Source organism: Brassica oleracea, chromosome C9 (genome assembly GCF_000695525.1).
Source record: "Brassica oleracea var. oleracea cultivar TO1000 chromosome C9, BOL, whole genome shotgun sequence".
In the NCBI taxonomy this organism is placed as follows: domain Eukaryota; kingdom Viridiplantae; phylum Streptophyta; class Magnoliopsida; order Brassicales; family Brassicaceae; genus Brassica; species Brassica oleracea.
The window spans coordinates 26,381,309-26,396,286 of NC_027756.1; the positions used below are offsets into that span (position 1 = coordinate 26,381,309).

At 41.0% G+C, this 14,978-nt stretch overlaps 1 protein-coding gene across 3 annotated transcripts; it reads right to left on the reverse strand.

Annotated features, from left to right (window-relative positions):
- Window positions 1-1,451: 1,451 nt before the first annotated feature.
- LOC106318140 lies at window positions 1,452-6,283 on the reverse strand. Of its 3 annotated transcripts, none has more exons than XM_013756006.1 (12): window positions 5,859-6,283; window positions 5,679-5,797; window positions 5,166-5,610; window positions 4,971-5,083; window positions 4,180-4,885; window positions 3,925-4,069; window positions 3,693-3,811; window positions 3,411-3,599; window positions 3,096-3,323; window positions 2,598-2,922; window positions 2,145-2,328; window positions 1,452-2,055 (listed from the first exon to the last, which is right to left on the reverse strand). In XM_013756006.1, the coding sequence occupies exons 1-12, from the start codon at window positions 6,042-6,044 to the stop codon at window positions 1,596-1,598; spliced, it is 3,219 nt and encodes a 1,072-aa protein (XP_013611460.1). In that variant the 5' UTR covers window positions 6,045-6,283; the 3' UTR covers window positions 1,452-1,595. The 3 variants fall into 3 exon arrangements, with proteins under 3 accessions (XP_013611460.1, XP_013611459.1, XP_013611458.1); XM_013756005.1 differs by having other exon boundaries at window positions 3,693-3,844; XM_013756004.1 differs by having other exon boundaries at window positions 3,693-3,847.
- Between the last annotated feature and the right edge of the window lie 8,695 nt (window positions 6,284-14,978).

Genomic DNA, 14,978 nt, shown 5'->3' on the forward strand with positions numbered 1-14,978 from the left:
TTAGTTAAGAAAGTCAACTCATTTACCGCTTTTATTATTCTGAAACTGAATTACCTTTATTCATTCGCTTAGAAATCATTTGAAATCACTGGTTGCACTTAGATTGAGTGAGTACTTGCATTCTCATTGCTCCGAATTCTCTTAGAATTGGTTCGACAATCATTTATACTACAACATTTGTCTTAGGAGCCTTGAAAACTTCTAACATCAAAGTTCCTAGGCCTGGGCGTTCGGGTCTTCGGGTCGGGTTCGAGCCGGTTCCTTTCGGGTCCGGATCTTTCCGGGTCCTAAATATATAGACCCAATAGGTACTTAGAAATTTTCGGTTCGGGTTCGGGTCGGTTCTTCTCAGGTCCGGCTCGGTTCTTCTCAGGTCCGGCTCGGTTCGGGTCTATAATTAAAATACTCATAAATACCCGTAATTTTTTGGGCCCATATCGGGTCCGGGTCGGGTTCGGGTATTTTGGATCTGAAAAGGACATAATATACCCAATTCCATCAACTTTAGTTGAATATTTGTCACATATATCTAAAATTTTACAAAACAACTTAAATGAAACTATTTATAATTAAAATAAAACATTTTAAAACTCTAAATTTTACATTTTAAAGCTTTATATTACTTTAAAAATGTTAAAAAATAATAACAAATGTTGTTAACAAAAGATATTTCAACTAAATCATAAAATAATATATATAAAATAGAACACAAAAACATCATAGTTTTAGATATACATGTTTTTAAGTCGGGTACAAATCGGTTCTTATCGGGTCGGTTCTATTCGGGTCGGTTCTTTTCGGGTCCGGGTCTATTCGGATCGGTTCCTTTTCGGTTCCGGTTCTTTCGGGTAAAAAAATTTAGACCCAAAAGGTACTTGTAAATTTTCGGTCCGGTTCCGGGTCGGATATTTTTGGGTCGGTTCCGGTTAGGGTCTTCGGGTCCAGGTTAAAATGCTCAGGCCTATAAGTTCCTCATACATTCCATTGCCCAGAGTAGTGCTTCCATCTCTGCATGAAGAGGAGAGAGACTAGCCCGAACATTCCTCGCCCCCATCAGCCCATCGAACCCTTCTAAAGTATTGAACCAACCCTGTCTAGAGAAAATATTATTCTTTTTCCAGGAACCATCTGTGAAACACCATCTACCTGGAATTGACGGTAAAGACGTAATCTCTACGTGTGATACTGTCCTCTGTTCATTCACTATCTATGTTTCAGCCCGGAGTGTTGATTATGTTTCTGCCAATTTAAACATATCCCTAGGATCAATATCCAGATTGCTAAAAACTTTATTCAATTTTCAATTATTCAATATATTTATTTTTTAAAATATGTAAATGAAGACAAAATAAATAACACATGGACAACTAATTTGTATACATAATATTTATCTCTTACAAGGCACGGATTATAATCTATTTTTATATAGTTTTATATATTTCTGCATATAATATTACTACACAAATACTAGAGACAAATTTATGTTCCACATGTTAATATTATTCTGTAAATACAAACGTGGTATTCTCACTCCATCTACAATTACTTTAAAACTGGATCAAACCATAAACACACCAAACCGGTTCACAATCATTTCAATTAAAATTCGGTTTCTTCAGCAATTCCTCGTACCACAATCCATGGACACTACGCGAAACGTTCGCCACAAGAACCAGAATGTCTGAAACCTCTATAACCTTGTCCGAGAGAGAAGCTGCTCCGATTCTTCTTAGCATTGTTTCCACCAATTGCTTTCTCTTCGTGTTGTTACCCGCCATAACTGCGGCTCGTGTCGCTAGGTATATGGTCTGTGACACACGTGTGAACACTGGGTCTCCCGCCTGTAAGCTTTTCACAAGCATGTTTGCAATCACTTGTTTCTTCGTCTCTGCATCGTCAGAATCAAGAAGCTCGGAGAAGGTTTCCATGATTTCTGAAAGACCCGCATCGGGTTTCGCATCTAACATCTCGTAGAGTCGGTTAATGCAGGTCCATGTAATGGTCTCCACGTCAGATGCTTTATGGCTTGCAAGTGTTTGCTGAAGGATCAACACACTGCAAGAAATACACAGCAGGTAATAAAAGAGATTATACTCTGTGATTGAGAGAGAGGCTATCAAGAGGTAAGTTTTGTCACTACTGACCTGATGGAGACTAGAATGATTTTCTGGATTTGGGATTGAATAGCTCTCAGCCTGGTGAGGTTGAGTCGAAATGTTTCGGGGATAGTTTCTAAAGTAAGACCCCCAATTTCGCTCACCATTTTTAAGAGGCCAAGACGAACAAGAAGATCCACAGTTTCTCCTTTGCACTCTGACAGTTCAATACCTGCAATAGAACATCACCAGCGTGTGCACATAAATCAACAAATGAGTACAGAGCTGGATTCATCGAAATATCATGGGCACATAGTTTAGAACCCTTCAACAGCCACATACAATGTTGATACCTTGTTAAGATGAAATATATCCATTTAATTTGGGGAAACAAAGTTTGGGGTCTACAGGTGAAATTAACCACTTGGTTTGAGTTCAGCTGAACTGGGTTCTTCCCAAAGATACTATAAAGATGAGTAAGTTGATAGATTGAGACCAAACCTGGAAATGGCGACGAAGGGGCATTGACTTTTGAGACAGAGGGGACATTGCCCCCAGTTCGCATGGTGGTTGAAGGGAGGCCTGATGATCCAGGGTTGTTATTTGTGACAGCAGAAAGAGCATCTTTATGTTCATCCCACTCCTTCTCCGCCTCTCCACGAACACTAAAAAGCCAACGCTTTGTCAACGGCAGAGAGGAAGCAGCTTGGTCTGGGGAACCATACCGACTGGAAAATGACTTCTTTAGATATTCCAGACCAGCAGGTCCCTTGAGAAGTGGCTCCAAGAGTTTCAAACGAGATTTGCTGATTTCCTTCTTCAGAATCTGTAATAAGAGGACATGAAAAAAGTATTATCAAATTAGACATCATCTGTTTCATTCCGGGTTTTTAACGCTATTATGCTTATATATATGGTGGTTAATGGTTATGCCTATGTAGAGAGCTAAGAAACGATTAACTATTATGTCCACAAAATAGAACAAATAAATTGGCAAACCTGGATCTGCTGCAAAACAAAGCGTAATCCCTTGACCATTAAAACTGCATATGACGAATTGGACTGGTCTTCAGTTGGAACTATCTCTCCAAGTTCTGTCATTAATTTATGGTGCGTACTCCTGATTTCCTCTTCGTTAGCTGGAGCCGAGAGTTTCAGCAAAATGCCAAGGGAGAACTCTAGAATATTTCCAAGATAACCCATGTCGACATTTCCCGCAGCCAGTAACTGAATCATGCCATGAAAAAATATACATATAAGTTCATATCGTATTTGTTATAGCAACAGTTGAGTTAAGGCTGCGGTAATAAGCACCTGTGACAGCACATCTGTATCGATAGTTTGAACAATCTCTTGTCTCCAATCTTTGGGAGATATCTCACAGAGTTCATCCCTAACTTCGTTCATGAGTTTAATAACCCAGCTGAAATCTGGCTGTGACTGTTTCATGGACTCCATGACGCCATCCCAAAAGGCCTTTTCCATTGTCTCCTTAACCTTCACCTGTAAGTGAAGAAATATGAGTTCAGCTGATAAAATAATAGTTCACAGCTTTATGGAATCGGAATATGTATAACAGCTTTATGGAGTACATACCTGAAGGTTGTTTAAATCCCCGGTGCCAGCATCGAAGCTATCAGCAAAAGTACTGCTATTTTCATGGACAATTTCATTTACGATTACTTCGTTCTCACTAGCCAACGTTGCATCTAAACCTGTCACATTTGGAGGAGAAAAACCCTCAATTCCTGCTAGAAGAATGTCGTGTCAGATGAAGACATGTTGTATAACCTGTGAGCTTTTAAAGGTTACTGATTGATAATATTACCAGAGTTCAAAGACGGAGAAGAACTCGATGACCCAGGAGAAGATGAAGATTGACGAAGCGAATCTGCAGATGCTTTAGATTCTCCTACTTCACCACCATCAATTTCAGTGAGTATGGCCCGAACGGTTGGAGACGATACCTTCAGCTGAAAAACAAAAAGAAGAGTCATTCTCCCGATCAAGCTTTCGAACTTCCATGGTTCATGTAGACAGAATCTTGTTAAGGTAAAATGGAAAGGAGAGTAACATAACATACCGGCTTCTGATTTAAAGAAGTGTGTTTGGACCCCTCAGGGAGCTCTGGCTTTTGAGTTTTGGCTAACTCGTTTTCTAAGAGCTTAGCATCGTTAATCTTCCAAACAACAAATCCTTCCAGGTAAGAGCACCAAGTTTCATCAAATGCTTCTAACTGAGATTTGAACTTTTTTGGACCTGGAGTTAACAGAGATACATTGTCGCCTGGTCCGTCCAATATAATCTTCACTAACAATTCAAACTCTCGAATAAGAGAGTTTGCAGAATCCACCAGCGCAATTTCATGTTCACCTCTTCCTCTAAAAATTGCATCTGGATGTTGTTTGATCATGTAGGCACAAAGAAATATTCTAGCTGGGTATCTCGCAATCTTCTTGAGATTTTCATGTCCCATCTTCTTGAAATTAGGTGACCTTTGCTCGCTTTGACTCACAGAACTAGGCGAGTTTCCTCTTCGAGCTGGTGGAAAGATATGCTTAAGAAGATGATTAATATTCTTCACAGTAGATCCCTGAGATAGAGTGAGTCGGATCTCCAAACGATCAAGCAGCTCTTTCACTGTTCGAATTACAGCAACAGAGTTCATCTGAATGGCCAACTGCTCAAACGGCACTGACTCAATCGACTTTGCATCAATCCCCAGATCACGATAGGCGCTAGCCAAGAGAATAGTAGATTTCTTGTACTTTGCAAATCTCCTCCAGCACCTGAGAATATTTAAGACGACAATCAGACAACCATCAAGCTAAAACAGTGAAACATCTTAGAGGCTTTTAAAGGGCAACATAAAACCTTTCTAACATCCTCACAAGGTGTGCTTGCTTCTTTCGCATTGTTTCTGATCTCTGACGTGCACCGTCAACGCCTCTCCCTCGCCTCAGATACTGTGCTTTCAGCTTCTTGGCCTAACAAATGCCAAAAACCAATGATGACAAAATCATGGCCAATTACACAAACAATGATAAAAGGTTGAGCCTTTAAGCATACCCTTTGAAGTCGTTCTTCTAAACGATCCTTCATTTTCCTTCTTTCAGCTTCCTTTTGACTCTGCACAGAACTAGCAGCTCCAAAAACCTGTCTCAACCTCGTGTTGGCTCTCCTCCTCTCGGCTTCAAGAATCCCCATCCGTTTACTCTCCGCAGCTGCTCTTTTCTGATAAATAGCCGCACGCACACTTTCCTTGTACCTATTATCCTGAATTGCTCTCTGCATCAAGCTCTGTGCAGCTCGCTGTCTCTTTGCCGCTCTCCTTTGCGCCATGGCTTTAAAGAGGAGCATCCTGTTCTTCTCAGCTTTTTGAACCCTTTCTTCAACCTTTGTCTCCAACTCATCACGCTGCTTCTCAACTCTTTGCAGAAGCCCGTTCTTTGCAGCTTGTCTTGCTTCATCTAGCTTCGCTAAACGAGCTAAATCCTTCTCCAGAATGCTTAACCTGAAGCATTACATCATATCAAATATTGAATATCCCTCGCATTAATTTCCAAATAAAAATCTCTTTACCTCTTTTGTTCAGCAGCATTAAGCTTTGATTGGAGTCTCTGGCTAAGCTCCTCAATAGGTGCCGATCTCGGGCTTCTCGTCTTAGGTCGTGCCTTGGTCGACAGTGATTCATAGTAATGCTACAAACGAACAACAAAAGGTAAGGAAATTTCTACGAATTCGGCTAATCGACAAAGTTACCTGACGACGGAGATCAGCATCTCTGAGTTTGGAATCGATCTCTTCGGCGGAGACCGGGCTTTTCGGCTCGAGAAGACGGCGGCGGAGCCTCCGGGGAATAGTCTTTGGAGATGAGGCCGTCGCGGTATCATCTTCGTTCGCAGGAAAACTCAGGGAGATTCCTCCTAATCGTTCTGGTTCTGTCATTAACGCGATTGCAGATCGCAAATCTGTGTGTATAAAAGTGATAATTGAAAGGGGAAAAAAAAATTAACTTTATTGGAAAAACGAAAGCTGTTCAATGTTGACGACGCGTTAGGTTGTTTTTCGAATTGTTGGTTTTGAAGAAGAGGAGGAGAGGAGAGGACCCCGTAATTTCTGGACATTTCCGAAATTATCCATTCTCTTCGACCTGAATTTTCTCCCTACATCTATGGCTCTGTGGGTCCACATAATCTACGTTGTTCGCGTTATGGTCTTCCGGCCTTATTATGGTCCAGATATATACATAAGATCGTTACAGAAGAAAATCTACTTTTCATTTTAATCCAAAACTATTTCTTTTTTTTTTTTAAAACAAAATGATATTTTATTACTCAAACTTGAGATTGTCTTGGTAAACAGATAGGAATAGAACAACCAATAAAACATAATTCTCTATAGAAAAACCTCGAAATCCTAGATAAAGAATCCAAAATCTGATTTTACGCTCTTGGAATATAAATTATCTTAAAATCCATAAAGCATATTTACATTGCAGAGTCTCTGCCCTCTCCATTTATGCTGCAAAAGTATTATTTAATAAATTGTAAACTTAACTATAAATAATGCGTGACAGTCACAGTTCAAACGCAATGATGGTTGAACTCGTAGATGCAATGCATGTGGTTTGAGACCTTTTTTTTTGTTAACCCACTTATATATTAAATTAAACTTGGATAAGAACACATACAATTAGAGGCAAACTCTTTGCCGATAAGTAGAAGCTACTTGTTACATAACTGAAAATCAAACCATTAAAGATATAGGTTAAACAGTTTACTTCATAGAAGAAAACCGGAAGCTTCTTCAAATGGGCTTCAGAATCGATCGGTATGATCCCGATCTCAAGTTCTCCAGACATCAAAGGCAAGCGAACAATACTTTTAGCTCGTAATATCTTTAAGACTGAGCGTTGAAAAGAGTTCTCGAACCAGAAAACAATAGCGAAAGGGTTCACTCCAAAGCAGATGGATGTGGTGAAAGTGATCACTCCAAACATGAGGAAATTGGTGACAAAGCTCTCTCCATTGAGGATTAATTTGTTACAGAGGACTAACTCATGGTGAAAGAGACCACAAACGTCTCGATTTTGAATTAATGATGCAAACAGGGTTTGTGCTTACTGGGCTGAGCAAAATATTGATGAACATTAATGAACTCACCAAGTCCATTAAGTGAAAAATATGGTCCAACTCCTCGCCGTCAATGGCAACACCTTGACGTCAGTGAAACATGGAGACTGAGGGAAGGCTGCGACAGATGAGCGGAGGAGATGCGCCAGATGAGTAGAAGAATGTCAAAGAAGCTCTTCCATCTAGCGAGGAAAACAATAAACGCAGCGGTGAGGAGTAGCTAATTCCTCTGAGGACTCGTCTAAAGATTGAACTTTTAGGCAAATGAGTAAAGAGGAAGGAACATAAAGACTGTAAGAGACGAGCCGGAGTTGAAGATATATCTGGCAACTTAGGTGTAGATCTGTAGGCGAGTTGAAGATATATATGGCAAGTTAGGTGTAGATCTGTAGGCGATGTTAGACGTGGATACTTTATAGGATGTAATGCAGTTTGCAGATGGAACAGAAATCTGATTAGTGGGAACTGATGAGTCACAATGGTGGTGGGTGGTGACGGTCATGAGATTTCTTCGGAGTTTGCCCGAGAAATGTTCAGATCCAATGGGCCAAAGGCGACAAAGGTCTCCCAGAGATCGATTGCGCCAGATCTAGAAGAGAGATTTTGAGACAACTGGTTTGCTCTAGATGAAATTGATAGATCCAGGATATATCCTTAAGATAAGTAACAAAAAGGGGAGAAGATGAAAGGAAGAGCAGAGGTAGAAGAGAAGTTAGAGAGGAAGAAGAAGGATAAACATCCTGATATTTGATTGATCGTATTTTGATATAGCTTACAAATTAAAATCCATCCTTCTAGGATCTTATCAGAAACCTTGACAGACGAAGTACAAACAAAAGACGAGAAGTTGAAGCGGAAAGAAAGACAAGACGAAGCAACTAGAAAGAAGAGAAATGAGAGAAACGAGAACAAGAGACAGAGGAGGCGACGTCGGCGAGCTAGTGCTCCACCGGCGTAAAAAACGGCGATATAATTGGTGCCTCGATAAGCATCAGAGAGGAACGGCTAGGGCTTCCCCAGTTTTGTTTTTCATCGAATGTACGTGTGGTTTGTGACATTATTAAATAATTTATATGACTGATGCAACCATTAGAAATCAATAACATTTGCGGAATAGTTATGATTAATTGGAAACTGGACACTTCTCTCTCAAGAAACATCTTCCAACTTCTCACTAGAATTTTCCAATAAAATTTGCGATCAGTGACTGATGGTGTGTCTACACTGCTGGTCACCACCGAGTTCTTTTTGTTTTTTGATCCAGTTTGACATGGTTCTAGTTTCGGCTTGTCTGATTGTAATTTAGGATTATATTTTGGGGTCTGATTCGATTTCGTCTTAACTTCGACTTGTTGGTCATGCTTGATGTTTCATCTGTGATTGAGTAAGAAGATATTCTCATCTTCAGCGATTAACAAGAGGTGAACTAGCGATATCGAGCTTGGATCTTGCCGTTGCTGTTTTATGGACAAGAACAATCGGACTTAACCTAAGCACCTTTCACCAGCGACACATTCTTGGACAGTCATCTCTAAGTTGGTTACATGTGTTGACGTAATCCACATATTATTAGGACACGTGGGTGGTCATTAACTTGATCTTATCCTTTGTTTTGTCGGCTTATATTATAAAGATTACTAGAGCTTGACCCGCATTCGCGCGGATATTGAATTTTACATTTTTATATATTGTTTAATGACATTTCTAAATATATGTGTTATTTGGATATCTATAGGTTCTTACAAACTTACCTTGACCTGAAAGGATCCGTTTCGAACCTATCCGGACCTGAAAGGATAAAATCTTTCGGGTTTTACTAAAGAGAGTGCCACTCTGAATCAAGGCCAGATGTCCTACTCGAAGAATTTGTAGCTGTAAACCCTGCTCTTTACTTATCCTTCTATTTTTATATCTCACACGTCAATATGCGTGTCTGCTTTAATAGAATAGAGATATGATTATCTCTTATTATGGGAGTCAAAAAGGAGCTGCAGAGGCTCGATGAGAGCTCCTTTTTCTTTTTGTTTATAATGAAGCGAAAGGTTTGTCTCACAAAAATGAGAGTCACTCGGAAAGTCTTAACTAACTTAGTTGAACTCACATAGAAGGAATCTCATCCCTTAGGTAAACATCATCCTTCTGAAACACAAACCATTCCTGCTTCTCAGAAATTTCTTCATCTCGTGTAAAGAAACCACCATCTTACTTGCAAGATTATATTTGCACATCAATACAATCTTCATATCTTTATCCTATATCATCATCCCTTTCATATTTTCTCTTGTCTTCGTATCTTTCTTTCATCAATCATATTACTAGTATACCTATTCCATCATCATTTGCTGAGGCTCGGAAATCCAAGGAATTTTGTGAGTCTGTTGATAAGGAAAACGATGCAGTGGAAATCACCACTACTTGGGATGTTACTAGTTTTCCTCCATGGAAGAAAGATGTGGTATGTAGATAGATCACTCTTAGAAGTATCATGCAGATTGTATCCTTAAGAGACGTAAATCAAAGTTTGTAGGTAAGGGTTACACTCAAAAGTAGGGCTTGTGATTATAATGAGGCTTTTCCTCTAGTAGCTAAAATGGCCACTATCAAGTTGTTGTTAAAAGTTATCCTATCAGAGAAATGGTTTTTAACACAACATGATATATCATATGTTTTCTTGAATGGTGAACTGGAAGAAGAGTTATACATAAAGTTACCTGAAGGATATGTTGAACGTATGGGGGACTCTCTTTCTCATAGACCTGTTCTCAGATTGAAGAAATCAATATATGGTCTTAACAGACATCGCGTCAATGCTTTAAGAAATTTGATATACCATGAATTTTACTCGCTTTTAGCCATGGTATATACGTGTTTTAGAAACTATTTATTCTGTTTTGGAGCCTTTTTAGCACATTTACAGGTCCAGATTTACAGGTCCAGGAGTGTTTTGGAGAAAAATGATGATTTGAGTGCATTTTAGAGATAAAATGAAAAGAAGCTCGTAGCTGACCATCGAACCTGTCTGAAGGTCGACAATCAGAGTCAAACATCGATCGACGCACATCCTGTGACGTCGATCGACAGCGAAGCGCGCAAAACCCGGCTAGGTTTCCAGCCGACTTAAATCCCAAGTCTCTACACATTTACAGAAATACTCCTGGCTGACTTTTAACCTAATATTTATCTTCTCTGTCATTATTCTAGGAAACACACGCTTTTATACTTTCTACTTTTCATAGCAAACAATACTTAGAGTTTTTTAGTAGTTTGGAGAGAAAATCCAAGACTCCTTCAGAGATTTGTATTGGAACTCCAGTATTTCTAACTCTATCTATTTATGCATTTTATTCAGTTTATGTTTATGATTTACTTTGCTATGTCTGAGTAATTCACTTGTTAGATTTAGGGTTCAAATAGATTACGAGGGACTAGCCCAAAATATAGAATTGCTAAGGAGATAAATATCCTTCAAAGAATGGTTGTTAATGCATGTGTTCTAGAGTAGCTAACTAGAACCTTGAACTTAAGATTGTGGAGAATTACGACGGTAGGTTCTGCACCAGAATTAATTCCTTTGAGCTAGTATTGCTAGAAACAAGTGAAAGCTGATTTAGACAATACTAGTGAACTTATCGATCAACTCGCTAACGATTATCTAAGAGAACATCGATCAACGTTCTTACCATAACATCGATCGACGTTCGATCCGCATCAACAAGCGACAACTGAGATATTGGACTTAGTCAAAACACAAGACTCGCATGCGAAAGCTTGATATCTTTACATAAGAAGTCGAGTTCTAGGATTGACAACCTAAATATTCTATACCTCTGTAATCATGATTACCTGAATAGAAATCCTAGATCTAGCGCTTTCTCATAACTGTTTACAAACCTCAAACCAATCAACTGACAACTGCCTTGTTCGCTTTCCTTACTATTTACTGTTTTCATATTTTACTTAGCTTAATCACAAACTGTTTAGATCAGTTGTGTGTCCTAGCTCCTTGTGGATTTGATCCATAAGTACTACAATTGAACCTCTTATTTGAGAGAGTAAAATCACCCCTTAGGATAATTTGAGTTATATCAAATTGGCGCCGTTGTCGGGGAACTTTGATCGCCATTAAATCTTATCTAGTTAGATTTAGTCTACGTTTTCTCTATTATTTAAGAAAACTGATAAAAAATTCTTAATTTCTTTCAGGTGCATGCCCAGCAGTACCAGAAGCAACAAGGAAAAATCACTGTTATTCTCAGACCTTGCACTCTTGGAACGCACGATCCGCAAACAGAAGAGAGCTGCATCGATCGACAACAACATCAGTCCATCGACCAATACTTCTCAGCAAACGTCGACCAATACTCCTAACCGTTGACCGACGGTTGTGAGCTATCGCCGATCGACACTACCATCAGAACATCGATCGACACCCATTCATGAGACATGGTTGCAACCCTTATCTTAGTGCGAGATGAGAATGGAGACCTGAATGACCAGGAAGGTCATCTGCGTAATGCAGCAGGTCAGAGGTTAGATGATCAGAGGGTTGTAATTCCTGATCAAGATGTAGAAGCCCCTGCAGCTGCTCAAGTTGTAGACGAGGCTGCTCGACCCATAACGTTGGATGATTACAACCGTCCAAATCAGTACTACACGAACAGATCTGCTATTCGTCCTCCAGCTATCCAGATGAATTATTTCGAGCTCAAACCACATTACTTTACACTCGTGGCGCAGACACCATACTGTGGTCTATCACACGCGCATCCTATGGACCATCTGGAGCGGTTCGAGGATCTTGTTTTTGCCATTAAAGACAATGGAGTCTTTGAGGACTATCTGTTCTGCAAGCTCTTCAAGTACTCACTCTCTGGAGATGCTTCACGCTAGCTTAAGCAGTTACCACCCGGATCTCTTACATCCTGGGCTAACATCAAAAATGCATTCTTGCGTAATTTCTTTGATGAGTCACGAGCTGAGGATTTAAGGAGTAAGACTGCTACATTCACACAGGAGCCTACAAAGTCATTCAGAAGCTCATTGTGGGAACCGAAATTCGAACTGTTGATTTCCGTTTTAATTAGGAAAGTAGGAGAACCCTAGTTTCCCAGAGGTCCCGAATATTTGCTAATACCACACGCCAAGAAATCAGAACACGAAACGAGAATAATAATAAAATAAGAAATCGTAAAAAGAGCAAAAGGTGTCTTATTCCGAATTCGCGTATGAGCGTTACAACAAGGTAGAAGCCTCGGCTATGAGAGCTGTCGGCGAGCTCCCTAGTTCTAACAACCTAAGACTGCAAAACCTAATTGAGTCGCAGCTCGAAATAACAAAAACGGAAAGTTCCCTAAATGCTCTAAGTGCTAAGTTTGCTGTGTAAAAGTTTTCTCTCTCTCTGCCTCTCACCTAGGACTCCTTATATACTCGTTCCTAGGTCGTTTTACGCTTTTCCCCTTCTGCCCTTAAGCCGTCGTAGCTTAAAAATGGAGATATTCGGTTTTTCCCGATCTTCGTAATTATCTTTGGAAACCTCAGATTTATCCGCGGAAACTTGACATTTATCCTTTTCTTACGAGCCAAGCATAAACCGTCATACGGCTTATGGGCTTTTGGTTAAGAAATAGTAAGTGGGCTTCGAGCTAAGTTTTAGGCCTTCCTTGGGCCGTCTTTAACTCGAAACGTTTTATTACGGTTTCCTCGATAAAAACAAACTTCCCCCAGTTTTCATCGTAAAGTTTGGTTGATGACTCTGAGAGATGAAAAACATGAAATGGTTTAGCGACAGTTTTCGGGAGATAGCATTAAAGAGTAGACGAGAATGCACGAATTTGTGTCGTATCGACGTTCTAAGAGAGCTCGGTCGCTACGTAGCGACCGAGCCGTGTACGTGCTCGGTCGCTACGTATCAACCGAGCTTGGCTTGAGCTCGGTCGCTATGTAGCGACTGAGCTTGGCGTAACGACCGAGCTTGGCTCGAGCTCGGTCGCTAGAGCCGTGTGTATGCTTGGTCGCTGCGTAGCGACCGAGCTTGGCTTGTCCGTGGTCCGATTGCCATACTCGAGCTTGTCCGTGGCTGATTTGGATACGTGTCTGTTGCCTTGAGACAATCGGTATTTGGTTCGATCGAGATTCCAACAAGATTTTACCGCAAGGTTCTTTGTGAAGACATCTTTTTACGATGTATAACTTTCGTAAAGAGATGCTCACGCTCATTTTTTTTGCTGAGGTTTGGACATTAACTTTGTCATGACCGTTTTCGACCCCAACAGTTAGCCCCCAGCCCGTTAGAATTGTGGACTTTCGACGAGATTCTAGCGTGCGGTATGGCGAGTTAGACGAGATTGGCGTATTTGGGCGAAGTTCATATCCAAAAGTCCGCGGGTAAATAGTAACTTCTCATGTCTATAAGAAGGAAGGTAACTTCTTCATAGTTTTTCACTTGCTTACTTTCATAAGAAGCTCTTTGAAACAATTTATCTTCCCTCTCCATCTTCTCTTTCTTGCTTTTCCTTGAAGTTTACAAGATGTCAAGCAGAAAGAAGACTTTGAAAAGAGGTACATCCCGTGGTTCCTCGTCCGAAGGTGTTCACGAGGAGCTCCTCGTGCTGAAGATCGAGGTCGTGCCTCACTCGATAGATCCAGCTGAAAATGAGGTGTGGTGGACAGCGAGGTACGGTTCGATGACACCTCCTAACGAGAAATCGTTCCCTGTCATGATCCACCGTTCGGTCGAAGGAGGTGCGCCGAGCAGAAGCACTAGCGACTTTCTTCAAACCATCAGGTCGTTCTACCGAATTCCGGACACGGTGGAGTTTCGGATTCCTCGTTGTGGAGAAAGCGCCGATAGTCCCCCGGAGGGTTATTTTACTTGCTACGAGGCGTTCGTAGTGCGTTGCCGTTTGTGGTTTCCGATTCTCGAAGTCATTTTTCGCGTGTTGAATCGTTTTGAGGTATCGATAAGTCAGTTGAACCCCATCAGTATCCAGCACCTCATAGGCATCGTGATCTTGAGTTTCGAGCATGGTCTCTCCCTTACCGCCGACAACTTTGAAACGCTCTTCAGGCTGCAGCTTGTCTCGAAGCCGTACAATTACCGGTTGGTTCCTCGGACCTTCATGTCGGTGGTCAAGGGGTTTGTTTCCAACTTCAATTCGTGGAAGAAGTTTTTCTTCTTCGTCCGCATAGGCGCTGCATCCGTCGAAGAAAGTTGCATTCCATTGTTCCGGAGTGAGCCGAACGACGGTTCCTTCATCGACCCGATCCCTCTGTTTCCTGAAGACACTATCGCAGTGAGGGATCTTCTAAGGAACAGTCCATTTTTCTGGACCTCCTTTACGCCGAAGAGAGTTCGAAAGGCGTTGAGGCTCGCACATCCCGGTCCTGAAGTGAGCGCGGAGACAGACAGCGGTTCTGAGCCCGATGGTCCTGATCCTTGTGATGTTCCTGCGGGGGAGACGAATGTGAGGTCCTCGAAGGGTAAGGATATCGACCTTGGCGATATAGAGTTTTCAGTGGACGATTCTATCCTCCGAGGATGGGACCCAGAACTTGCTTATGGTGATGGAAGCGGTACGAGCGAGGTTCCTATCCTGGATTTCGATGATTTCTTTGCTGGTTTACCCTCGGGTTTTGATCCTCCCCCGCTTGTGGCCGAATCGGGAAAGTCGAAAGTCGTCGCGGAGGGATCTTGCATCATCAATGGGGTTAGTTTCTTTCTTTTAAGGACTTTGTGAATATGATCATG

What these genes read in the sequence shown, in the direction of transcription:
- LOC106318140 (XM_013756004.1), bottom strand. Translation starts at nt 6,044, where the DNA reads ATGACAGAACCAGAACGATTAGGAGGAATCTCCCTGAGTTTTCCTGCG. An exon ending in GGGATTTAAACAACCTTCAG is followed by an intron (nt 3,600 to 3,692) that starts GTATGTACTCCA and finishes CTTCACTTACAG; the next exon opens with GTGAAGGTTAAGGAGACAAT. An exon ending in TTGTTTTGCAGCAGATCCAG is followed by an intron (nt 2,923 to 3,095) that starts GTTTGCCAATTT and finishes CTCTTATTACAG; the next exon opens with ATTCTGAAGAAGGAAATCAG.